This window comes from Megalopta genalis, chromosome 5, assembly GCF_051020955.1.
Source record: "Megalopta genalis isolate 19385.01 chromosome 5, iyMegGena1_principal, whole genome shotgun sequence".
Classification (NCBI taxonomy): domain Eukaryota; kingdom Metazoa; phylum Arthropoda; class Insecta; order Hymenoptera; family Halictidae; genus Megalopta; species Megalopta genalis.
The window spans coordinates 24,040,069-24,067,884 of record NC_135017.1 but is presented as its reverse complement, the minus strand read 5'-3'; the positions used below and the strand labels follow the sequence as shown (position 1 = coordinate 24,067,884).

The following is a 27,816-nucleotide window of genomic DNA, read 5'->3' as shown; positions in this document are numbered from 1 at the left end:
AGGTCGTTCGATCTAGGCAGCGTCGTTCGATCGATCGCCGCGGATCGCCGGTGTAGACAAAATAAAAAATGACGAAATTAAAGAAGAAACAAGGAGAAAACACACTAACAATGCCATGATTCCTAAGTAGGTACCCGTCTTTGCTCAGTAATCAGTTGCGTCGGGACCTGAAAAACCAGAGAAACAAACGTTAACGCAAACGTACAGGTTCGTCGGGAAACGGTGCTCCCATTAATCGTTTTTTATTGTATCCTTTCGGTCGGATAACAAAGATTCGTTTTTTAAGGGAGGAGACTCGTGGGAGGCGTTGGAGCGACAGCTGATATTTGGCAATTTTTTTATAACCCAAGAACTTGATGAAATTTATCGCCACTTGGCACGTATATTTTTTGGCATTTCAAGATACGAAATGTTTTTTTTCGTTATATTTTATCGACTTTTAAGAAAATGGCACATGTTATTCCTTATGGACCTCCGCGTCGACGACGCGGCGCGCGGTCTAGCATTTTTCTCCTTTGCTTTAGAATTTTTTCCTTTGCTTTTCCGCGTCTTAAAATCGAACTACACTTTCTTCGTAATAGTATTACGCGTCGCATGAACGAAACTGCTCGTTAAAAAGTGCAAAATTGTCGGAGATACGCGGCTTCGAACACAAAGAACGATTTTTGCCATAAATTTCTAACTTGATTATGCAATGAATATGGTTTAAATAATTATTATTACGAGGGACGTCAGTTCATACTCAATACATACTATTACGAGGAAAATGTTCGATTTTTTAATATGTACTATTACGAGGAAAATGCTTGACTTTTCGATATAAATCGAAGGAAAAAGATGCCAAACTGCGCGCCGTCGACGGGGAGGTCCACGAGGAATAACATGTGCCATTTCGTTAAAAGTCGATAAAACGTAACGAGAAAAAACATTTTCTATCTCGAGATGTTAAAGAATATATTGTGCAAAGTGGCGACAAATTTCATCGAGGTCTTGCGTTGTAAAAAAATTGCCAAAGATCACCTCTCGTCTGAACGCTTCGCACGGGTCTCCCCTCCCCCTTCGATTATCGTTTGAAAGCTCGTGGCTGACGAAAGCAATTTCGCAGGGACAAAATTCAGGTGATCACCGCCGGGATATCGATGCCGATTTATCGATAACCTGGCCGGCGGTCCATTTCCGGTGGCGTGGTACTCCATTGGCGAATCGAAGCCGATCGAGGCAATGAATGACATTAATGTGCAATTTAATCGAAGCGTGGATTAACATCAGCGTTTCCCCCAGCGCGATCGATGCGATCGAGAAACTTCGCCTGCGTCGATCCTTTCGCATGCACGCGTTTACTGGAAAATCGCGAGTCGACGCGGCCGTTGTTATTATTACAGAGCTGTATCGCAAGATGCATCGCAGCCGATAGCAAATGCACAACCAAGCATGCGGACGGTGATGAATGCAGCTGTGTTTGTTAATCGGGTACGTGTGACGAGATCGGGAACGAAATGATTCTTCATGCTGAATCCTACGGGAGCGTCGAGTTTAACGAGAGCATCGAGATACTATCGGCAGACTGCGAATCTTTATGCAAAATAACCATTTTCTACGTCGGTTGCAAGGAACGGACAGTTCAAACATTAATTGTTCCGTAATTATTAGGTCGAGTCGTAAATAACTTCCGATACAGCCAGACAGTGTCTATTGTTCTCATCTACCCGCTATGAGTCACCGGGACAAACGAGTTTTTGTTAGCACTAAATAGATAAGGGTTGAAAGTAAATAAAATAGAAAAAGAAGAGAAATAATATTTAAAAAAGAAAAAACAAAATAAATGTCTGATAAAATGACGGAAGTTATTTATCACTCGACCGAATAGTTCTTCCGTGTACACTTGGTTTCTGAAAAGAAAAACAGTTCCATTGCACAGGGTGTTCAATGGAAAAACGAATCGCTGGATAGTCGACGGTAGACTGGATAGAAGACGATCGATCGCTCGGATCGATAAATGGATCGTCGTGGCCCCCTGTCCTCCCCCTACGAAATCATCGCTACAAGAAAACCAGAAGCGCCAGATCATTCTCAAACTGGAATTCTCAAGCGTGTGGCTGCTCGAACGTTCGCAAAACATTCCCGGCGGAAAGAAACAGAAAAGAAAACAGAGATCGTGGAACAATACACTGAACTGCAAGTGTTAATCGGTGGTGGTAACACAAACCGGGTCGCGACGTCGCGACGTCGGCGTTAGTAAAACAAGTTTCAGCAACAAAAATCAATAAAACAAAGAAAAGAACAAAAACCAAATAGTAGAGAAAAAAAAATACTCCGGGCGGTGGCTGACAGGATCGATACTATCGCGAGAATAATTTCCACGTGATTCGGACGCTGGCGATCTTCTTGGCCAACGCAAACTTGATGAGAGATGCGATAAGGCGCAGGGAAAAATGGAGAAAAAATAAACGGGAAAGTGGAGCCCTTTTGCGCGAGACACTCTGTCGCGTTTACGAGAGTGTATTTCGTCGTTTGATCTTTATAGTCGTCTGCATTCTTTGCAATCTTCATTAGTTTCGTAAGAGACTATGTCTTTTGCGTTCTTCCACTGTGATCTTCACGGTTCCTGTCATCTTAACGATCCTTATCTTTCTTTTTTAATTTTTGTGATTCTTCTTGTGATGATTTTTTTTATGATTTACGATGTTCGCGACCTTTATGATCTTGCGATCATTTTATTTTGTAATATTGTAATTCGAATGATCATTGCAATCTTTATATTTCTTATGACTCTTATGGTCATTGCGATGATTGTGATCATTCTGTCTCCTGCAATTGTTATCTAATTTTTATTTACATCGTAGTTTTCGTGATATCTTTTGTCTATAAAGTAATCATTTCGATCTTCATAATTTCTTTGCGGAAGTATCTCAGTCTTTTTTGAAAGTACCAGGAATCTATTCCTCAGAGAATTAGATTCTCTGATCTTCTGTTACATACAGAAACAAATTACACGTTTAATAGATATACAGTCCTAGTACCGTCGTTTCACGTTCGTTCTCAAAGGGACGAAACTCTTGCGATTCATAATCCTTCTATAGTCCTCACGCGACAATAAGGCACCTTTTCGTTGATATTCCCCCTCTTACTAGCTGCCCCACTGCCGCAGTTATCGATCGCTATTGGCCGAAAGCGGTGACGAAGATCGGCGGCGACCAATAGCGACCGCCGCGGCAGTGAGGCAGCTGGTGAGAGGGGGAATGTAAAAACAAAGCTGCCTTCTTGTCGCGCGAGGACTATAGCCTCACGAGCGGTACGATCTTCTCGCGATTCTCATAACCTTCGTAACATCTCCGATCATGTATTTACTACTCCATAATAACTCCCTTGACAAGACCACGCTCGAAAACGCATCCCTCAAGACTCCCGCCGCACGACAGAGCGTCTCTCGCGAAAGGGTTCCCGTCGACGAGCAAAAGAACCAGATCAAACTAGAAATAGAAAGAAACAGGAAGAAAGAAAGGAGAGAGAGAGAGAAACACAGAAAAAAGAGCAAAATAGTGAACCAAAAGGAACAAAAAAACTAACAAAAATAAAGACGCAAGACTGATAAAACTAGATAAACAAAGAAAAGTAAAGAGCGATATACAGATGAGTATTATATGGAAACGATATGTACCGATAGAAAAAAAAACCACGTAGCCTGTAGCCCCCCCGGGCAATAGTCAGCCCAGTGTTGCGAATCTAGAGAAAAGTTGCGCGAGGCTCGTTCCGTGGACCGGTTGCTCGCGGCCAAACACGGCCTCAATCAGCCCCGGGCCATCAGCAACGCTCGGTTCTGAGGTTCACGTAGGACATGGGATTAGAGGACACCGGATTTGTCGGCGAACACTCGGTCTTCCTGGTTTGGAGGGCGCGCGGCACGCTCTTGGTGCTCTTGATCCTGGGACAGAGCACGTTCACCTTGTAGGCCCAGGGTGGTCTTCTGCTCTCGAGGACTTTGAAGGCCAGAGACGGGACCACGTCGTGGTCGCCAGCCACGGGAGACTTGCTGGTCTTCCAGGCCTGGTAGTAGGGGTCCTCTTTGCCGGCGACTCGATCCTGCCGAGTTAGCGCAGATCCTGCGCGCGGCTCCTCGTTCTGGTCGACCGTCCTCTGGCCGGTTTCGAGGTCGTGCAGCCTCCGCCAGGACTGCTCGCAGCTGGGCGAGTACTCCGGCGAGGTGAGGCCGCTGGAGTAGTTCGAGCAGTAGCTCTCGTCGTAGCTGAAGCCGTTGCTCTTGAGCGGCAGGCTGAGCTGCTGCTTCCTCGCCGACGAGTCCTCGGGCACCGAGTCGTCGTTCAGCAGCCTGAAGAGTCGCGAGTGCGTCTGCGTCCTCTGGTACTTCCTCATGTTCCTCGTGGACGTGCACTCGGAGTCGGTGTCCACCTCGGAGATCATCCGGCTCATGTCCGAGGTCACGCCGCTGTCCTCGTCGTCGGTCTCCTCGCGGGAGTTCTGCACGCTCAGCAGGTGCTTCGGCTCCTTTCTTTCCTCCTCCATCTTCCTCGAGGACTCGACGCCGCTCTCTATCCGATCCTGCTCCGAGTAGTCCTTCCCGTTGCACTCGGAGACGATCACCTCCGGCTTCAGCACGTTCTTGTTGAAGTCCCTGACGTCGGACCGATCCTCGATCACCGTCTCCCTGCTGATCGTCGAGCTGTCCTCGTTCGACGTGACCGTGCTCGTGCTCAACGAACAGTCCTCCTCCTTCCTGCTGCTCCTTCTCTTGATCGTGAACTCCGTCTCGACGGTCTCCTCGCAGTTGATCCGGCCCAGCCTGGTCGGGATCTTCCTCAGCGTGAAGTTCACGTGGGGGACCACCGGGTCTTCGTGCTCCTCCGACGAGTCCTCTTTGATCCTGTCTACCGTGACGCTCTTCGGCGCCTGCTGGCCTCTCCGCTTGCCATCGGACGTCTCTCTCCTGACGGTGAAGTCCGCGGAGGTGTCGTTGTCCACTCGGAAGTTCGCCGAGACTTCGACGGAAGTCTTCTGCTCCTGGGGCCTGGAAGCTCTCGCGTCGTCCTTGTCGCAGGCTCTCTTGATGGTGCTGTCCCCGACGATCACCGTGGTCACGTCCTCGTTGTTCTCCGACACGGAGAACTTGAACCTCAACGGCAGGCTCACGCTGACCGTCGTGTTGTCAACCTCGTCGGGAGGATCGTCCGTGGCCTCGAAAGCCGTTCCACTCGGGTTCCTCTGCTTCCTCGCTTCCTGCGACCTAGGACCTTCGAAGTCCGTCTGCTCGTCCTCGTAGATCACGCTCAGCTGGTGAGGAACCGTGGCGTCTGCTTCCTCGGCTCTTTCTTCGTCGTCCACGCTCTTCTCTGTGACACTTTCTGCGCCGGCTTTCTGATCCTTCTCGACCCTGCCGTGAGGATTCAATCCGGTGGAGTAAGCCAAGTAGGAATCGGAGTCCTCGCTCTCCGAGGACGTGTCGCCGGAGTTCCGGTCGCTGATGCTCTTGGACGACTCGATCACCGACTCGTTGTCCATCGGCGACTCGGAATCCGTCGACTCGCTGGAGTCGCTGGTGTCTATGTAGGTGTAGTTAGGCACGGGCACGTTCAAGCTAGGGTTCAAACTAGGATTCGAACTGGCATTCGAACTAGCAGTGCCGCGTTTATCGTCCTGCGAACGGTCCGGCAGGTCGTCTTCCACGGCGGCGATCGTCTCCGGGATCTCTTCCTCGTCGGTTATGTTCATCGCGGTGGTACAATCGCTGTCCTTGCTGTCGCTGCTGGCCGTCCTCGAGACACTGTTCTCCCAGTTCGTGTCCTTCGTGACGTCGTTGCTCTCCTGTGTCTTCGAAGCCGGCTCGGCGTTCGCCGGTTCGAAGCTGGCTTGCTGGAAGCCGTGATCGCAATTGCTAGCCTGCGGAGGAACCGGGACCACGTACGACGGGGGGTAAGGGTAAGGCTTGTCGTCGCTGGCCCCGGGGTAACTAGAGTAATTCTGATTGTAGATCGGGAAGTACACGTATGCGGTGTTGTCCGGATGGTAGGGATAGGAGTCGTTTGGATAGGGCAGCGGGTAGTAGCCCCACCAGCCGCCCTCGGGGACCCAAAGCGGGGGCAGGACGACCGGCTGCTGATTGCCCGGAACGTTATTCTCGGTTTGGCAGGTGTAATCTGCTTGACGATTTTCTTGCGTGGCTACAACAAACAGCACAATGCATTCAGACAACAAGTTCTCAGCTGTTCCGATCTTCGGGTGTCGGTGTGCTCCTGCGGTTTCCGCCCCTATCCTGTCGACGATCCTCCGATCCCACCCACACACCGTTCACCGTCCCCGGTTTTTACATACCAGGCAGGTCTAAAGAGGTTCGGACACCGTGCGACCACGGTAGACATTCGATTTCTCGGTCGAACAATGTTTTAATCACTCGTCTTAACTTTTTAATCGCTTCTGACCAATGCGACTTTTCTTCTCGATGTGTAATTGCTTCTTGAAAAACTAGACTGCGGATTTCATGCATTTGTTGGAACATTGAGCTGGTCAAATTTGTAACAACAGAAAGATTATCGCTAAACCTGTTGATGGGTAAAAATAACTTTGCAAGAATGACAAGACAGCATTTATTTAAACTTCTCGCTATTTTTGTTATAACGTGTGCTTGTCTTGAGAATTTAATTTAATTATATCTTGCTTTCTATAATATCGCTATGATTAGGTTCAATGTTAAATAAATTTAAGGATGTCAATATTTTAATGTCTCTATTGAAGTTTTTCAAGGAAGAAAGAATTCTTCTTTACTTCTTGCAGCTAATGCCGACAATCTTTAGTTCGCACGAAGATCCGCAGTCCATCGACGAACATTTGGCGCACGCTTAGTCTTTGCTTGAAAAAATCATTATATGATCAATCATATCTGAAAGTAAATATTCTAGTAGAAATTATAGTAGAATTTCTACTCTAGTAGAAAGAGTATATAAAAATAAGATTTCTAAAAATAGAATTTCTATTCTAGTAGAAAGTATATCATATGATCAGTAAATCATCATACTGAAAGTACTCGTGGTCAGAAGCGACCATCATATATAGTTCAAAATTCAATTATCCATGATATCGCATCGTATCTCGCTGCGTTTATCTCAGGATATTTCGTCGTCGTACGAAAAGTAAAATCTTCAGACTAACAAATCTTTTGCCAGGTTTACGAGAGAACGCGAGTTAAGTAAATGTCTAACGTGGACGCACTTCCGGCAGCTAGAAACCGACAGACAAGCGAGAATGACCCGGAATCTGGAGCATCCGACAGCGAGGACAAGCGACGTGTAGTTTCGGACGGTTACGAGAAAAGAAAACGTGTGATCCTGTGTTCAAAGGAAACCATCGAAAATTTCGTGAACGCGGCAACCAGCTCGATTCAACACCCGAGACGGAAGACATGCTCTCGCGATGAACAGTGACGCCGGATGGAGATCTCTTGCCGGGGAAATCGTTCTTTAGTCCTCCAACAGGCTGTTAACTAGCGGGACAATTAGCAGGTAGAACGATCGGTCCCCCGCGTCGACGAGAGTGATCGATGCAGGCCGATCTTACGATCGTTCAATCGATCGTACTGCGCTCTTCTCCGATTCGGAGAGACTCGTTTTTTATCGGGAATATATCATCGAAGCAGCTGCCTGTCGCCGCCTCGACGCCCTGTGTCCTGTGTATCGGAGTCCAAAATAATATTCGTATCCAGATACATGCAAACGACCGCTTGTAATTATTGTAATCGTCAATGATCAGCGACAGTGAACACGTGAAATCATTAATAGAACATGCAACATTCCCGGTTAAGTACCCAGTCCATTCGTAACTCGCCATACGTCCGCCATATTCGTTTCCAGCGACATTATCCCAGCGGCTTAACGTCGATCTATCGTTTCTCTACTGTTCGATATACATTCTTTGAACACGGCTCGAACGACCATAACTTGGATCGTTAATAGATCAACCACAAATTCTCGGCTGTTGCACACGACGCGACCGTGCTTTTGTCCATGGTGACGAGAATTTACTTGAACCTATCGAAGGGCACGAATGTTAACAAAATTCTAATGATCATAGAAATTCAACTGTCTTTATAAAAAAATCTTCTTTGGAATACAGTGCCCGTTTCGTGAATTTTCTTTATCGCATCAGCCTATTAAATGGGACAAGAGTGACTGAACTATAATTCGAAATAAAATTAAAGAGTAAACTTTAAACTTTAATCTGCAGTGATGTGAATAATTACAGACTCAAAGTAACATTTTTAATGACGTTTAGACAAAAACTTAGCAGAACATCGTATTTGTATATTTCCATGTTGGAAATAATATAAAATAGAAATATACAAATACAGGCTTTTGGCTTTCGTTTAAGTGTCAGTAAAATTGTAAAAGTTACATTGAGTCTATAATTATGAGCAACATTGTCTAAATAAAGAAAAGAATGGCACAAACGTGACAAAAGATCGGCCGATTCGCGTGTAACAGCCGGGAGGTTGGTTCGCCAGGCATCTACGTTCGAAAATTGCACATTATAGCGATTTATGCCTCCGTTCGAACGGACTTCTCGCTGAGAAATGGGATATCTCGGGGTCGCGCGCCCGGAGACGTCCGAACAAATTCAGTTGCTCGCGCAGCCCGGAAATCGACCTGACCACACGCCAAGGAATTTTCGTTTATTCCTGTGAACACAGGATTCGGGGAATGTCCCAGCGACGGCACGCAGTCATTCGCTACATCAGTATTTTTAATCGTTCATTAGAATGGTGAGAGAAAGGGAGTGAGAGAGTGAGAGAGTGAGAGTGATAGATAGAAAAAGTGTGTGTGAGAGAGAGAGACGCTTGTCACTGAACAATTAATGGTACAAGTGGTCAATAGAAGCGTATTTGCGATTAATCCGATGGACGAGTAGCGTGTTTGGTATTTTCTGCGTGAATTGTGCACGCCCCTGCCAAAAAGCATTCGATCGAAGATTTGCTATGATATCCAATTACGACTTCAGTTAATTCTCCGGAATTGTCCCTCAGCTTAGAGACCAAAAATGGACAACTTGGGAAGAGGAATACGATTATTCGAGCCTCGTGGCTCGTTTTTGATAGGTGTTGACAATCGGCAATTATAAAAACGAGTCACGGAGCTCGAATAATCGTGTCTCCGTTTCTCAAGTTGTCCATTTTTGTTTCCAAGCCGAGGGACAATTTGCGACAATTTACAGTACTTACATCGTCCTTGCAGTTACATTGCTTCCCACGTATTCAAATAATCACAAGAAAAAGAAGAAGATTCAATGATCTAAGAGAGCGATCCTTGAATGTTCAGAACAACTTTTGGCAATTCCAATTGTCACCTTCACTGTGCTCCAAGCGCTTAAGATACCGAAAGGTTCTAATTGTTGCAGAAAGAAGGACGAGAAATTCTTGAGACAGCGATGTTCATGACTTTGATCAAATAGTTTCTGTCAGAGGCAGAACGTCCGATGATTGTCACGATACACATGTCGAGATGATTGGATGACGTCGCAGCGTCCATTGCAAGGATACTCACCGACGCTCTCCGGTGCAGTCATCGCCTGCAGTATCCTGAAGGACTTCGAGGGAATCGCGCTGCCCATGTATTTCTTTGGTTCCGGGACCTGTTGCTCGCTCGGCGGCAGGTTCGCTTGTGATTCCTCTGAAACAGTCGCAGATCGAATTAAAATTCTACCGTTGAAAAGACCCGTCGAAAACGTGCGACTATCGCACGGTCTAAAAAAGAGTTGACTCCGAGTCTCGCGCTGTAAAATGCATTTTTTCTCGTGCTTCAATGCATCGACTGTTACTTCGTATCGTAAGATTTGGGCACGATAGAATAACGATGTTTATGTCAAAGTTATCTTTATACATTTGGATGTACTCACCGAAAGACTTTGAGTTCCTGTTCTGTCTCTTGTTGATGGCGGCCTGTTGTCGCGGCGCTACAATACGCATACATATTAACAAACACACTTAATCGATACATGATGCAATGCTCTTCTAACAATAAGTTGTCAATTAATCGTGGCTAAATTCGCGAGGCCTGGTTTAATCTCCTTAAAAATGGAAGACCAAATTTTTTGGAAAATAGTCGCGCAGTGTCGGAAAGCTCAAGAATCCTGATAAGTGTCGCGACTCCGCGGAGTCCTCGTCGACAGGATGTGCGAAAAGGACACTCACTGGACGTAACAGGCACGTCTCCGGCGTCAGTCATCGTTTGCAAGTAGCGGAAGGCTCGAGACGGGATGGCCGAGCCGCGATATCTCGGATCCTCTTCGTAGTGAAGCGTATTTTCGTTGTCAACTAGAAAGCAACAATCCTTCATAGTGAAATTATCGAAGCGAAATAGTACGTTCGGTACGCTTGAATGCTCTGCGTACCTTGTTCCTTGAATTTGTTCATCAGAACCCTGTCGTCCTCTTGCAGTTGAAGCTTGCGAAGCTGTTCTGGGTCGACGTCGTTCGTTGAGTCTGTGTCGGTGATCTTCTGGAGCACGCGGAACGATCGGGACTGAACCGGCCCCGAGTCCGATTGAACGGAGACTGGTCCACGTTGCGGTATCCTTTAATTAGACATCGTCCAATTAAATTATAAAGATACAATGATTAGCACGCGTATCGATTAGAATGTCGCGTCGAGCTTACACTTTCACAGTCTGGCTATCGCCACCCTGTACATTGTTCCTGACCACCATGGCCGGCTGCGAGAACGAAGAATTGGGTACCGGTCCTCCAACAGGCTTCTTCTCGCTGCCTTCGACCATGATGGGTATGATGTAAGCACCGCCCGTCGATGGAGCGGGCTGAAGAACTGCCACCGGTTGCTTTTGCACCTGATTCTGCACCTGATTCTGCATCTGGTTCTGCACCTGATTCTGCATCTGGTTCGGGCCCGACTGCTGACCCCATCGCTGCTGATGATGAGGACTCGGCTGCTTGAACTGATGGTGACCTGGCTCGCGTTTCACGTCGAACACTGACGGTCTGTCCTCGATCTAGGAGACACATCGTTGCGAATCAGCTTCCGCGTCTCAAATTAGAAATCTTCAAAGAGTATTATATTTTTATTTCGCGTCTATTATAACGGATTGCCTAACTTCTTTTGTCGAAGACTACTTAGTTCAATTTAATTTGTTTACGGGCAAACACCATGTTTTACAATAACAGAAATAGAAACAGCTTATTTCGAATAAGGGAGCATCAGATGAGGCACGTTATTGTAAAATATAGATACAAGATTGTTTTCGGTCTGTTAAAAATAAAATCCAGCGACTCAGGCGCTTTTAAATCGATGCTTTGAATATGAACATTAAATGACAAAACAGAGATAAATGAATGTTTTGTCATTCGACTCAAAATTTATTGTCCTCAGACACGAGGAAACTCTCACAGCTCAAAATGAGAACGTAGAAAGAATTCTCCGAATTTGTTGCGTAATTTTCGAGCACGGGGTTTGCCAAGATGCGAGGTGAGAGGATCCAAGATGGCCGACTTACGCGGATCGGTATCACGCGTTCTTGCGGCTGTGAATTGGCCTGCTGGGACACCGGAGGACTAGAATATGGCCGTTTCTGTTGCTGCTGAGCGAAAGACTGGGGCTGCTGGTTCTGGTAAGACTGAGGCTGCTGAGACAGGGGCCTCTGCTGGGCCGGCTGCCATTGCGTTTGGGCCGGCGGTGGCGTCGGCTGACTTTGCTGGACAGTGTAAACTGGCGGAGATGTTGGGCTATCCGGCGATGAACTCTGCTTGTTCGCGTTCGATCGTTTCGCCCACTCTGGCAATTCCTCCTGCGGCTTGTTCTTGTTCTGCATCCAGGGCGTCGGCGCTTTCGCCAGGGTCACCTGGGTCGGCGTGCTCGGGCTCTCGGGGCTACCTGGTTGCACGGACGTCGTCGCCAACGGCGCCACTTTCGTCTCCACCTTCGCAACCGGCTTTATCACTTCCGGTTGCCTCTCTGGAACTAGAACGATTTCGGATTTATTCGGCTGAAACCGATTTTGTTGCAATTTTCCTTTTGCAATGTTATCTGATTGCTCTGTTATCAACGTCTAGGAATTGAAAATAAATGAAGACGTACAATTAACGAAAATTATCAAAAATTAGTCCCCAGGACAAAGAAATGCTAATAAACGTGGCTATGAAAGAGATGCAGTGCGAAGGGTTAACTTCTTTCTAGTGACGCTCTTTGACCACTGTAACTCTGGAAAAAATGATTGCTATTGCTCATAAAAATTTAGATACATTCTTCGAACGTTGTTGAATAATCGTGGCCAGTTGAAAATTACAGGATCCAATAACATTCTTTCAAAAAAATTCACGAAAATTTCCTTACACACAAATATTGTTCTCCCGTTGAACTGTGCACTGGGTTACCTTCAGTGCCATAACTTCTGCAATTATGTGAATATTCAAACAAAATGTATTTTAAAATGTTCACAAAGAATCCAGCTATCAGACTGAATAGTAAAAATTCAAATTATCGCAGATCCACTAGTGCAGCACCCGGTTAAAGATCGCTTACCATTCGACGGGGTCCTGTTGAGGGTCGGTGTGGTCTGTGTCCTGTTGGCAGAGGGTGTCGGCGGCGTCCTGTTCGCAGGTGGCGTGGGTGGGGTCCTGTTCGCGGGGGGTGGCACTGGAATATTGGTCGGGAAGACTGGTATCGCGACTTGCGGTTGGATGAACAGGCTCGGAGGAGCGTTCGTCGTTGGCACCGGTTTCTGTTCGAGAGCGGACTTCGGCGGGCCCTCGATGCCCTCGTCGTTCGCGTTCTTGGCCACTCTGCGGGCCATTCTCGGGCTCCGGATCTGAGAGAGGTCCAGCTTGCCGCCCATGCCCGGCGTGTACGTGAAAGGCTTCTTGTCCTTCGTCAGCATCGCGTTCTGAATCGCCGCCGGCGGCTCGTAGCCGTCGTTAACCAGCTGCGGCCTCCTTATCGTAGGCGCCTGCATTCAGAAGATAACACATCGTGACTGTCGATATATGACGCCATCAAATCTTTCACCAAAAAAGAAGTATCTCGACACGGGAAACGTTACATCGGCTCGAGAGTATGTGTATATAATATAATAATTGTTTACTTTCACTGTGACTCTCGATAGTGTTGTATCCTCCCGAGGAATTCTTATACTGACACGTGGAACGAATCGACGAACGTCTAACCGCGCAAGGTTTTCAGCAAGTGCCGCTAATCACATGCAGAACAATTTTGCCGACACTCGCGTCTTATCTTTCAAGGCGGCGAGTTAACGACCACTGAATGAACGAACGGTCTGGATTTACTTCGGCGCGGCACATAAATCAATGGTGAAATAAAATCTTAAAAATCGCGAAGACGCTGATGTGACGTACGACACTGGTTTTCCGTAAAAATTGAACCGATCTTGACAAATAACCGTGCACTAATACACCCGGCGTCGTGCCAAAAAAAACGAGGGTGAAGCGATAAGATTTACTGTTTCTTACCATCTAGAACAAACGTCGAAGACGAAACACCGTTCGAGCTTATTCTCTTATAGGCATGTATCTTCAGGTTCACGGTGCATTCCTTGGCAACAGAGAGGAGACGGAAACTCGAACCGCGACGCGATACACGCGAAGAATCGGAGAACACGATCTTTTCTGCTTCTCTGTTTACCCGAGCGTCATTTTAACGCAAATATTTTCAATTTCACGGTACGCTCAATAGCGAGAGAAGAACGCGCGGTACCGTTCCTTTTTTTCCTCTCCTTTCTCTTCTCTGTTTACTCGCGAACGGTTTTTAAGGAGGACAATGCTCGCTCGCGACGAATCACGAAGGTAAACTGACGGGTCTCGGCTCACCTCGACGGTGTTGATCCTCATGGCCGGCACCTGGCCAGTTGATGGAGGCGGGGGTGGAGGCGGAGGTGGCGCGGAACAGAGTCCTGGAACGATTAGCGATTTAGTGGAATGCTAACGAGGGGCCCGGCTGTCCGAGCCCCCTTAGAGATCGCGATACGATCGGACGGATCATTATGCAGTTACAGCTCGTAGGAATTCTCGGACGACGAATCCAACGTTCGAGTGATTTTTACTCCTAGCCATTGTTGTCTGCGACTGAACTAAGTTCGAATTTTTAACCCTTCGCGGATTTTTGAAATTTCTACAAATATTTTCGTTGGAAAACTGGATCATGCATCAGAGGCCTGGACAATGGGAAATATGAACAATATATCATGATCGTTTGTTACGTATTAGGTGTAGAAATTAATTCGGTGCCTTTGTAAAACGTAAAAGGTATTTATTTATAAAGTAATCATCCATCTGGTATTCTTCGGAATATCTTCATTCTTTTCGATGGCTTTCAGGCAATCGACGAATTTCTTGACGGAAAAAATGGCGATTTTAATGCAATGACTTCGTCGATATTTTTTTGCACCTCTTCCAATCGTAAATTCGTTTCTGTTCAATGATGTTGGAGTGACCGGAATAAATGAAAATCCGATGCCTGTGTTTGCCATCTTGATTTCTAATAGTTTTCGTTTCGGCCAGTTTTCAAAATGTTTCATAACTATAAGTGTCGATACTTAAATGTTATGATATAGTAGACAATTATTAATATTCAAATCAGAATTATAAATAATTGAATACCGAGGCATCGAATTAATTTTTACACCTAATACATAATCAAATTATATATTATTATTGAAATTTCTAGGATAAAGTTCATAATCCTGAAATCGTCAGACAATCGTCGACTTCAAAGGGTTAAATCTTGAACTTTCGTTAAGCTAGCTTGACGTATAGCATATGCCGAGAACTGTGGCTATCTTAGATCATAAATGAGGTCTGCAGATTGCCGATGACTTCCGCCTTTCGTTGACCGATACTTTCGCCGTTTCCTATTGTTCGCTTGGCTTACCTGTCACTGGACCCTCCGAATTCCTGCAACAAAGAAATGCGTGTCGTTAATCACACCGCACAGAATATTCATTGGATGTTAATAATAATGTGAAATGAACTTGGACTTGAAAAGTCTTTCCGGTTGCACACAGTGCAACATGTACTTTATACCGTCACAACTGAAGGAGATATTTGGCTACTAACACTACATCTATTTACCTAAAATTGTAAGTTTTGATTTCTTTAATCTTGAATTATTGACAGCCCAAATGAATGCGCCCTCATTATTTTTATAAAGTATTATGAAATAGTGTTTAGATTCAGGGTCGATCATTTTAATACCAATTGAGCATCATCAGAAGATATTTAACTCCAAACAAATTGCATCTGCTCACCCAAAATTACAAGCTCCAATCTTTTTAATTTGCAATTACTAATAAAGACATATTCACGAACCATTTATATAAAAATCGCTGATAATCTCAATGAATGCATCTTCATTATTTTTATAGAGTACTATGAAATAGTGCTTAGATCCAATGTCAATCATTTCACTGTCAATTCAGCAACGTCGTCTGCCTTCATTCCCATTTCCGACGAAGGAAAGCAGTATCGACGGAGGGTCAAGATCATCCTCGAGACGATCGATTACACGGGGAACGATATCAAGAGCGCGATTCGGTCGCTCTAGTTCACTTTTGAACGGAAACGCATTCCTCGCTTATCTGCGGAACGCGTTGACTCACGTATCGGTATTTTAGTGCACCTACGTGGAGCGGGACCGCGTGTCTCTGCTCGAACCGCTCGTGACGAAACCAGTCATTTCGATGACTATACGATTGCATCGCGTCGACGGGTCGCGTTCCAATTAAAGTGTCGAGGACGTATACTCTTTTCGCCACGGGACACCGAGGTGTCCGGCGAATTCCTTTCGGCGTTTTCGAGCGCTAACATCGCTTCGGCGATCCTCGACGGATCTGTTTTATGTTCGCATCTGTTTTATGTGGAAAATGGCTATCGCTTAGACGACTCTAACTGTTTGTTCTTCAATTAACTGTCGTCAGTAGGAACACGGTCTTAATGATTCGTCTGATAGAGTTAACCCCTTGCACTGCGAGTTTTTCCACAACTGTGTTGATTGATACTTCTTTAAAAACTACTAATAAATAGAAGGACACGATTTTAAATTCTTGCGTGTTCTCATTTGCTTTCGTTTCTTGGCGAAACGATGACGGAAGAATCAAATTTTGTTTCACTTTGGAAGAAACGAGTAACATTCGTATCAAGGGCTTAAATGTACGGATTGGTAAGATGTAAAAAGTGATCGAATAAAAGTTGTAAAAGTTCCATTGAAACGCTGTTTCTAGCGACTGGTCCCATCTGTCTCTATGAAAATTAATTTTTGTTCCAATATATTTGCGCCAATCGAATTTGATTGTAGTTTATAGAGTTTAAACAAGCAACGATGATATCGGACGTCGAGAGTTTTTTTAAGTATCGCGTCTTCGAAATAAATTTTTGGGTGTGATCCGGAGCGTTTACGACCGCGATACCGCAATTGATCAACAGCCGATTACGTGCGACGATCGTTGAGGTAATTAAGCGGGGCAGCCTTCCGTCGGACCGGAGAGCTTCCTTAAAAGGGATTAGGTAATGAAGCGGGAGCGAGTCATCGCGAGATAAGTCGCAGTCGTGACAATGTAGTTTACCATTTCGGGCTCGTTCCTTGATAACTCCAAAAGCAGTTTAGACATGACGGTGGTGGCTACCGTCGTGACCTCCTGCGAATCAATTCGGAATCGTAGTGTCGAGCACGCCTCGTTAACAAGCAGAAGAACGAACCGAACACGCTCCCCTCTTCATTCAATTGTCTATCTTATCTTTTTATCGGTGACTGCGGATATTTGCAGAAGTATTTCGTTTCGAGAGTTTGCAATTAATAAAATCCTATCCTCTCCAGTTTTGACTGTTTATATTTTATCAATCAGTACGCTTGAATATATCGAAAAAATTATTTTAATATTTAACTACTGATATATTTGTAATTATATAAAATAAAATTGAATTAATTTAATTGAATAAGCTGTAATTGTGTATATAATTTATCTAATGTAATGTAGTAAAATATAATTTATCTAATTTGCTGATTTAATAAAATATAATTTATCTTATTTGCTGATTTAATAAAATATAATTTATCTTATTTGCTGATTTAATAAAATATAATCTATCTAATTTGCTGATTTAATAAATTAAATTAATCAAAAACATGATTATTTATATCTCATCAGACCTCGAGTTAATTAAAAACACTGATATTCTGAAAACATCGGAAGATCTGAAGATTCGTCGACGAGAACGAAGGAAATTATTTTTAGGAAATTCAATGGAATCGACACTTGTCGACGGTGTCGCAAGGGATCGGGATCGATTCTATGAGTCAAAACATTGGAAGCAGTTCAAGCAGCAGGTCTTTTTTCGATTTTATTCTCGAGCCGAACCGTCTTAGCGTCAATTGGCGGCAGTGGAAAATATAAGACGGGCTTATTGGACACGCCGGGTGGTCCAGTAGCTATTGTCATTTAAATGGCGTCTAAGCCGAGCGTGTGGGAGTGTCGTTTTCATAAAACCCGGCTCTCGCACCTTACACACCGACGTACGTTTTAATTTCGGATGCAAAGGTGACCCCTCACCGACACGATTTATATGGAAACTTTTTACGGTATCTCTGCCGTGCCTTTATTTGCACTTTTGCCAAATAAATAAGCCCAGTCATCGACGACTGTAGGTGGTTTCCCGAGATAACCGAGCGGCACAATCAACGATCCAAACGATATCAAAGAAGAAAGAAATCAATTTTGTACAGCGATCCAGATTTATCAAAATCACTTTAATTCCTCATTTTTTAATCGTCGGTAATTTACTTATATAAATAGATTATTTAATCAACTTGTGTTGTTCAACCGAACACTTGAACTGCGACTTCAAAAATGGTATAAAATTAAAGAATTTTACTTAATCGAATTAAGATCGAGGAATTATAATATAACAATTCCGTCCCTCAGATATGGGCGATGCATCAGTCAGTGTTGATAATAAAAAATGCAGAATCGATTCAACACTAAACCTACCGAGTCTTAAACACGACTGACAATAACAGTACAATTTTTATTATAACGTATGCCTGCATTAAAACATTGATTCAATCATTTCCTAGGAAAGAGTCGTTTTGGTTTCATCGACTTTCAACAAAAAAACTGTGAATCATTTTGCCTCCCTTGGTGGGTTTAGTCAAGTTCCACGCGATTATCGAGTTTCTCTATTTCATTGCAAGATTTTCGAATGAATTTTCCGACAGAAAATGAAGAATTTCACATTATAAATTCTTTTCGGAACTAGAGATTTCCCTTTCGCGCGAATTTTCGCCGACATAGCCGGTTTTTCAATGGCGCGCGATCCGTCCGTGACACGAAAAGTAGCCGGGAGTTATTTCACTGATGAAACGGCGTTTAGTTACGATTGTGATGATCCGCTATTTAAAGAGTCGATATTTTTAAGACGGTTTCAAGGAGCAGCCGCGGCTACTATCTGCTTAATATTGATAGGTCTCTATTTTTGCTATTCGCGTTTTCCGAGCGTTCACCAATTTGTTGGGTGATCGAACTTCTTAATAACTGTCGCCACTACTCAAGAGACGGGACAAAGTAGCGACGAAGATTGACATTTAGCGGGAGACCAAGAAAATCGATGGAATCCCCCAAACGATTCGATCGAACGGCTAGTGGTCTGCACGAAAGTCAGCTTTTAATAATAGATTTCGAAGGAGAACTTTTACTCCGCGGCACGTGTCGTTCGTTTTATGCGACCACCACCGAAAAGCTCGCCAATTTCCGGAATATTCTTCGCTATTGTATGACGAAGCAGAATAATAGGTCGTCGAGAGATTGTCGTCCTTTTCTACTTACGCCCTCCGGTTTGCCCAGTTCACGGTTTTCTGTTTCTACTTATTCTATTTTCTACTTATAGAACAATGTATTCTTATCCAATCTTTTCTGTTTTCTGTCCAACTATCAATAATAGCAGTTTATTTATGTCTACTATTTATTATGTCAACTATTAATAGTTTATTATGTCAATGGGGTTGAACCATTATTGCAGAAAATGTTCTGGATGGAGAAGCAATAATAATAAGATAACAATGAACGGAGATAGAATGAAATGATCAGTACTAATATGAGAATTAAATAATAAAGACAGCAGTAATTTTTCTTATATATTTACTGCCACATCAACACGCTAAAAAATTTCAGAAAATTCAAATATCTTGTTTAACCAAATTAAAATTGAGAAGTTAAGTTGTACGAAATCAATTCCCCTCTCGTTATGTTTTGCGAATCCTTATAAAAATTGGAAAATGTAATAGATCGGCGTAAAAATTAATTTTCAAATCAATAATTGTCTAATTTTCAAATTAATTTCCTAAGTAAGAATAACGTCCGTCAAATTGTTAATACTAATCCTACAGAGGTCTAAACCTAAAAACCTTGTGTTGCTTTATAAAAACAAAAGTGATTTTATTTAGACGTCTCCTTATTTTATTTATAATATATGATTGAATGAAGAAATTTATTCAATTTATTGAAATCTTTACAATCTGAACAATCTCGAAACGAAAAATGTGAAATCAGTCATTTTGAAGATCATAGTAAGTTTGATGTTAAGATTCATGATGGTTCAACCTAAATTCTGTGCTCTTTCTTTCTCGAATACTTGCACTTTCTCCTCCTTTCTTTGCCTACATGTAAAAAGTTCCCCGATCCATCGACGACTAACATTCTCGGACGATTCACGCGAACTACGACACCGATATCTCCTCCACTAATTTTAACATTGATTCAGCGACCGATGACGTCACTGTTATCGACGGTAGAATCGTAATTCACCACGGGCGGGCAACTTTCTCGGAAAACCCATCGAACGTTTCTACACCACGTTCGTTTGAAAAACGAGAGACCCCGAGCGAAACACGATCCACTGGATCAAATAAACGCTGACCACTGATCCACGCTTCGCCATCCGCGGAAAATCTCCTGCCGAATTCCTGCGACAATCGTTCCGCTGTGTTAATCGATCGCGAATCGTGCCTAATCGAAACAATCCGAAACACGGAAGCTTGTTTACCGAGATCGAGCATTCTAGAATCTATTTAGTACAATTGTGATTTATGTAACTGTATTACCATATCGGGAAAAAGACATCTTTTTACAAAAGTCATTTTAGAATCGATTTAATAATTCCATGCTGGCTTCCATTGCATTTTATGATTTCAGTAACGATTTTATGACTTCGGTAATTGTACGATGATTTTAGAATTTATGTAACAATTTCACGGCTTCATTATTTGTACACATTATTTGCAGAATTAATGTAACAATTTGTACAGTAATCTTGGAATTTATGTAATAATTTTATGACTCTTCGTTGATCATTTATAATCATTTCAGAATTTATTTAACATCTCGACGAGATCTCGATTTCGAGCGAGTGACGCAACGACGTGGCGTTGCACTCAATTTTCGCAGAAAAATCGACCGAGATTCGAGAACTGTGACCATGATCGAAAATGTGATACAACAACGATGAGGCGTCGTGTTCCGTCGAAAGCGAAAAAATAGAATACGTCGCGGAAGATATGGATTTAGTAACATGAAAGTCAGTCGTTCGAGTTGTCTTTTTTTTGGAAAAGCTTTTGGAACTTTCACGGCGAATCGAAGACGCGACGGTGTCGCGATGCTCGGAACCCAGCCAACGCGGGTTGCCGTGGCTTGTACAAGTGTATTTAGGTAGATACGCGAGGCGGAGTTAAATTTAGAGCGGGCCGACCTGCGCACAAAATGCTTCCGATTATTTTATTTTTAGGGGCTTCGACACCGCACGGTTTTTCCGCGGAGGTGAAGACACACCTGACGGTGCCCCGATCAATGTGACCCGCCGGTTTGCGAAATACCGATCGCACTGATCGTTCCCCACGTCATGGTTGACGCATTGTAATCAGCTGCCGTTGACGAATCCGCACCTTCGTAGAGCATTTTACAAAATACACGAAAAACGAGATATGGTTCATTGTGGAGGTCCCGGAGAAGTCGATTCGAGCGCGCCAATTTTCTATGTCGTCTGTACTTTTTGCAGAGATTAATCCCTTGATGTACAATACTAATTATTATTATTACTACTACTACTGCTACTATTATTATTATTATTATTATTATTATTTTGTTAAATTTATGTAGATCAATGAAAAGAGTTGATGCTAAATAAATAAATAATTTCTTAGAATAACCAGAAAATTTATATTTACTGCGTGGCTGCATTTACTTGAATGCTTAAATATTGCTAAAAAGAAGACTCAATTTTATTTCAACTTAAAAGAATGGAATAACATTCATTCTATTAACTTTCAGGCTATTACTAGAGAAGGGGTCTAAAAAATGTAGAAGAATCATTTAGAAAAATCAATTTAGAAAAATCAATTTAGAAAAAATCATCCAAGAAATCAAAGACACTTTCGTCAAGGCTGTCCAAGAGATCCCAAAACGAAGCGCTAATTTTTCACATTGTCCATAGCCTAAGAGGGTCCAATAAAAATCGAATAAAAATCCAGAGAGGTCCCAGGGGTCAAAGAAGATTCCAATACGGTTTGCTCCAGCTGATCGCGCATGTTTCGACTTACTAAAAGTTCAGTTCATCGTGTGTTATTAATTTTGATTCACTCTGTAGATTCGAAGCCTGTCGTTTCTTGAACGTTGAACCATTCGGTCGAGCGCCGTCGAAGATGCCCGCGATAGACGCGTCGTTAAAAATACACCGCGTCGACCGGGCCGCCGCGGCACGTGGCAATGAACAATTTTCTTGTACCCCCTCGATCAAGGGGTCGTTCACACCTGCGAATTTCCCTGATGACGAGGCGTCCGAGCGACCACGTCATCCGACGACGACGGCGACGGCGTCTCGATCGTGCGCGGCCAACAGGGTTGTTAATAGCGTGCAAGGTTCCGTGACGTTCAAATTTGGACGATTCGTAGGCGTGGACCTAGAAACCCGTCGTCGGTGTATTTCCATCCCGTCGATCGTTCGATCCTCGCTCTCGGACACGGGATAGATAGTTTCGGAATTTTACCGGAACGAAAGTCACCCCGCTCCGAGCCAACCGAATTGTCGAACTACAATTATTGTTTCGGCAATGTTAACACGTTAAGCAAAAAAAGAAACAATCTCAAAATTTCTCACAAGATTTAAGTATATTTTGATCAACGAAACTGAAAGTAGAACGCTAAAATTTATCGTAGGAAATATTAATTTAACTCTTTTATATTCTGAAAATCCTAATAAAATTCGGTTTGCTTCGAACATATAAGAATAAAAATTAATTTTGGAATCTAGTAAAAAAATTGGTTATTTAAATATATATATTAAAAAATTTGGATATTTCAAATACAATTATTACTTGTGCAGCTTTGAAGTGTAATTTCAGATCAGATGGCAGACATTGAACATTTGTAAAATTACATGCACACGTTGCCTCAATTTACGCGATCCTATTAAAATGATTAACGAGAGAATTTCGTTTTGTTGAAAATATTTAAGATAATTTCTGTATTAAAAATAATGTATCAAATGTCACTGGAGCGAGCGTTTCGCATGTTGTACGTCAAGATTCGTTTAAAATCGTGGAGATTCGTGGTTTAATGATTTACGCGTGGTATCGCAAAACAGTGAATATGCTTTTGAGGAGTGCTTCGCGATGCACAGGTTGGAGTTTACGAGCGCTTCTGCATCCAAAGATGCGTTTCAAGTAGCATTCTCCTATGTTCTCGAGTGGGTGGTCTTGAGAGGACCTTGATAATGAATTGCGCGAGCCTTTGAGATCGGGTCTCGAGCTTTTATTAAGTTTAACGGACTTCGAGAACGGGCAAATTTTTTCAGAAAATAACGTCTGTGTTTTTAACGATTTATTACTATTTTTGTTTATTCTTTGGCGCAGAAGTCGAACAGAGAAACGTACGAGTCACCGCGGGGCGATTCTTATGTCACCGCTTATATCACTGACATTCCATTTCACCATATTTTCCTTTTTCAAAGCTGAAAGAGAGGGGGAGAGAGAGAGAGAGAGAAAGAGAGCAGGCAAGAGAAAAAAGGGAAAGAAAAAGAGAGAGAGAAAAAGAGAGAGAGTTCGCACCCTGCGTGGCTCGGCCACTTTCGAGGCAACCTGTGTTTACCGACGGAAATATCGAGCGTAGCTGACTAACATCCAAAATATTGTTTTTTCACCGGCAAACGGGTCGTCCAAGACTGGATCGCGCGTGGGCGGGGATCTAGAGGAACCTGGCCAACGGCGGGATTACAGGCTCGTGCGAGAACTTATTGTCGTCTTAAACATCCGAAAGAATTGCACTCTCGACGATCGAATGGGTCGTGACTTCTCGGTGTCGACGAAACAGGGACCTCTCGCGAATTCCTTGTCGCGAAAATGCATGCCCGATGGCTGTTCGTTAACGAAAAAAGAACAAAATTTCGTCAAGAACGAAAGAGATAAAGAGCAACTAAAAACGTTTCCAACGTTCGCTTTTGCACACTGTGTCCAATCGATCGCTATAACGATTCTAGTTCTAAAATTATTTTTGACACTGAACTGTTGAAACTACAACGACTCCTTCTTAAGAAACGATTGAATAAATGCCATCATTCAAGCTTACGTTACAATAAAAATGGCGAAAAGTCTATAATAAATTAAGTCTTATCATTCTAATAAAATAGCACACGTTGGTCGGTTATATGTATAGGCGGTGAAACTTGGACAAATTTCGCAGCAAAAGTGGGCCGCAGCCACACACGCGGCCTATTATTTGTAACTTACGATAGATTTAGCGTTACCACAGCAGGAGACGCAACGAACCTTCCACCGAGACTTTATTTTAATTGTCCGAAAAGGTTGACTAATTTCAACGGTTCTTAAAAAATCGAAGATCAACAACCGAGTCGTGTTATCCAACAGCTTGAGACTATCGTTCCAAGGAAACTTATTAAAACCCTTTAAACGGGTATGCATTTGATCATGATGAAGCTATAAAATTTCTTTTACCCTCTTGTATTTATCTTTACACCTTTTCGGGACGGGTGTTGCGTCTCGTTGCTGGTAGCGACCCGAAATTATGTATCGGGAATCGATCGCCCACTCGAGACCAGAAAGAAAGCGGAGAATGTCGGGATCGACGGTGTCGATGATCTTGCGCCTTGAATTTCGGGAGACGCTCCGGGGACAGGGGTAATCGAACGGTCTCGATGCATCGATTATTTCATCGAGCTGCCCGGTGAGATTACTCATCCGCGTGGATATAGAAACCCGGCGTGGGTGGCGACTATAAACATGCGTTCCCAAGCCTCTCCTTACTTCGGTGCATCGAGTTCTTCGTGAGTATCGCGTGCTTCCTCAAAAATAGCTATTTGCGTTTTCGTTTGTGTTTCGACTTCGAGCACAAGTGCTTTTACGAAATTATATTGATTCTCTCTGGGAGACATTCTGTCCCGAATTGGCCCACGGTGTATCCGATCATTTCTCGTTCGCTTTGAATTTCGATTCCATGTTTTAATCGATTCTCCATAATCGCACAACTTTTTAAACAACGACTTCAGAATAAATTCTAAACTCTGTCCCTAAAATGTCCAGCTCGAAGGTTCGATCATCCTAAGCGCTTTCAGTTCTCAATGTTACATGTAGAGAATGAAAAGTAAGGTAAAGATTTGAAGAAACCGGAAAGATGAAGAAGATTAAATTCGAAAAATGATGTTGCCCGTTGGATCTACTAAAGATGATAAAAAGCACGCTATGTTGCTGCAGCTAAATGCAAATATGAGCGATTTGGGCAGAGCAACTCCGCGTTGGTCACTCCGCGGTGTTTTCCTCGTCGAAATATAGGTCGAGCAGCTTTTTCTCGGAATTCCCGCAAGGCCTACATTAGAGGCATCGCCAAAGAACTGATTCCATACTGTTCACCATGTTCGCCTCGACCTCGCGTTTGCGAACTTCTCTGAAGCCTCTACAAACCAATCGTGACTAAGGAATGGTTCCGATCAAGGAAAATGTTTACGACGGAATCATGCTCTACATCCTGCATTCTCCTAACAAGTGGTTTCCTTGCAGGAAGCTGCTTGTGGTAGAAGCATTTACTACGTTCCGGAACTTACAGATTCAATTTTTATTAATAGACTACTTATAATGGAATTATCGTATACTTATGAGACCTTTTTTTACATGCTTAATTGTTATCGAAGGTTTTTACGCGACAGGGACGATTTTTCTAACAGATCCGTTTCGTGGATTCCGAATTTTACGCAACGTTTGCAACGGCCGAAGCCCGACTGTTCGGAAGAATTGATGGAAAACGCGAGGTTCCGGCCCGAAATCGCAGACGTAACACTATGGGCGCGAACCGGCGAGATCCCGACCTTTCCCAATCCCCTAACGTGCTCCAAAAAGCAGCCGCTATTTCCGTAGCAACCTGGAAACAGAGAAAATCAACTGCGCAGATTACCTCGGTCGCCGAAACCGTCGCCGCGACCGTGTTCCTACCAAAACAGCTACCGACTTCGAACTATTCCCGTATGGTGCTCCCAGTCCCTCGGTCCAGGGACCTCCTGACTAAACTTCTTCACCGCCATCGAAGCCAGAAAACGGCGAACGGACCTCCACCCACGTCCAGCATCGAACGGGGAAAAACGAAGAAAAAAGGCGAACCACCGCGAGCCGCAAGATGGCAGATAAAAATACAAACATCTCCGTCCACGAATTAGGTAGCTCCGACCGCCAAAGTGGAAACCAGTTCCGACTATCCTACCATTTCTGGCAGCGAGGCGACGCGGTCGTCCGAGAGACAGCGGTCCCGAGTAGCTCTCTCACTTTTACTTTTAGCTAAGAGCCGGCCGCGTCGATCGCAAATCTTCGATAAACAACCGGCCGTCCGAGGTGCAATCACTCATCTTCCAGACGCTTGTACAGCCTGCTAGGCTCGGCTAAACTGCGCGGACCAGTCTGCTCCTCCATTCTTCGCACCCTATAGACCTAAACTCCACGAAAATTCCCTCCGCGCGGGGAGCCTCGTCGACGAACCCGGGACCAGGCACTACGGTTTCGCGGATCCACTCGTTCTCTCACAGTTTTCGAGCTTCGAAAACACTCGGATTACTGTACCCGAAACGATTTTTACGTTTACACGATCGCCAGGCTGTTCGTCGCGGCTGTAGTCGACTTCGTCAGCGACCAATAGGCTCGTAGCTACCACTAGTCGCCGATCTTTGGATACGTGTCTGTCAGAAACCCTACAGTCTATTTGCCAAGAGCTGTTCGTCTGCAAAAATTCAATGCATAACTATTAGGTTGGCCAATAAGTCGTCGCGTTTGTCCCCATAGAAAAACGCAACGACTGGCCAACCCAATACAACCCAGAAGAATACTAACGAGCACCCGACTGTTGGCGTGCGCAACCATCATCGACGATTGTTGCTTAACAAGCATCATGTTTTTGGTACCTCGAAACCGTCTTTGTCAAGAAAGCTTGCTAAACGTTCGACCTACACGACACCTACGTGTTTCCCATTGACAAGAGCTAACATACTTCAGCACGTTCGCTACCACGGACACACATCCATGGTCTCTCTCCACGAAGATAGTCAAATTACTGGCGTTCTTATCTAAAATCATAGTACACGGAACAAAGCTCGCGGTGTCCATGACATCTTTCCGCTAAACTCTTCCGAGGCATTCGACCGACGAAAAGAGAAACGGCGAAGCGAACGATGCTAGCGATCGTCTAAAGCAACAGCGTACGAAGCAGATCGGCGAATGGTTATAACAACACAATCTCCGGATATCAAGTTTCCCAGACATTTTCTGCTCTCGCGGAACGGACTGTGCTTCATGGATTGGCGAATTGGAGCCAGAGCTTCGCTGCCTTAGCTACCATTTCGGGCGGCGGGTTAAGCGAGCAGGTCAAGGGCCTCGGTCCTTCGCGTTACAGGGGTTGCAAAAGAGTGCGGAAGGGAAAATCCATTCTTACCCCACGATCGTCGACGTGCTCATGTCGGATAGCCTCTGGTATCCGGTGGACGATACGAAATCCGGAGTGCCTCGTGCCGCTTTCCACCAGCCGATAGGAACCGGTTCTTCTCCTCTCCTCTGCTCGTGGCTGTCCCTCGGAGAGGTTCGTGTTGCGAAGAGGTGGAAGGTGCTGGGTCTATGGAAAGGGACGAGCAGCACCGATGCCGACACTAGCGCGCGCCCGCTGCTACTGCGGCAAAGAGATCCCTTGGATCGTGGATCACGCTCCCTACCCGGCCGCCATTGGATCTTCTTCCTCGCTGGCTGACCGCCGATGGCGCGTCTGCTCGAATCCCGGCCTCGGTTCGAGCGATACCTGCCTTGATCACCGAACGTCCTAAACACACGATCGAATCAGAAATTCATTCCGCGGGTGCTAGTCTGGGTTTCAAATTATGCTCCGTTTCTCGGAAGAAGGCCTGCCGATTTGATGATAGATACGTTGCTGGTCTGATCTAATAGGTGCACAGGTATGTTCTTTCGAGATGCAGGTAGTGCAGTAGTTTGATAGACTTCGTACTTGCGATACATCAGCGAAGAGCAAGAAGCGGTAAAGAGAAAATTTTGGTCTTCAAGGTATCGGTACCAACAAGGTACCATTTTACTCAGGATCTCTTATGCGACTGTTTCTGAAGTGTATCGTGTCACAGTTGAGTCTGACGAACTTCTTTGTTCGAGCACACCTTATCTACGAGAGGATTAATTTAGCTTCGTGATTATCGGACTGCGGATTTTATGCATTTATGATAAAAATAGTTAGGTGAAATTTAAGACATCGAAACTATTTTTAGAAA

The 27,816-nt window shown here is 44.3% G+C and overlaps 1 protein-coding gene across 1 annotated transcript; it reads right to left on the bottom strand.

Annotated features, from left to right (window-relative positions):
- Positions 1 to 202: 202 nt before the first annotated feature.
- On the bottom strand, positions 203 to 27,249 carry LOC117223950 (uncharacterized). The gene is made up of 11 exons (XM_033476558.2): positions 26,982 to 27,249; positions 14,891 to 14,913; positions 13,831 to 13,913; positions 12,530 to 12,953; positions 11,505 to 11,968; positions 10,654 to 11,003; positions 10,390 to 10,571; positions 10,190 to 10,312; positions 9,895 to 9,951; positions 9,543 to 9,668; positions 203 to 6,173 (listed from the first exon to the last, which is right to left on the bottom strand). The coding sequence occupies exons 1-11, from the start codon at positions 27,002 to 27,004 to the stop codon at positions 3,802 to 3,804; spliced, it is 4,227 nt and encodes a 1,408-aa protein (XP_033332449.2). The 5' UTR covers positions 27,005 to 27,249; the 3' UTR covers positions 203 to 3,801.
- Positions 27,250 to 27,816: the final 567 nt, after the last annotated feature.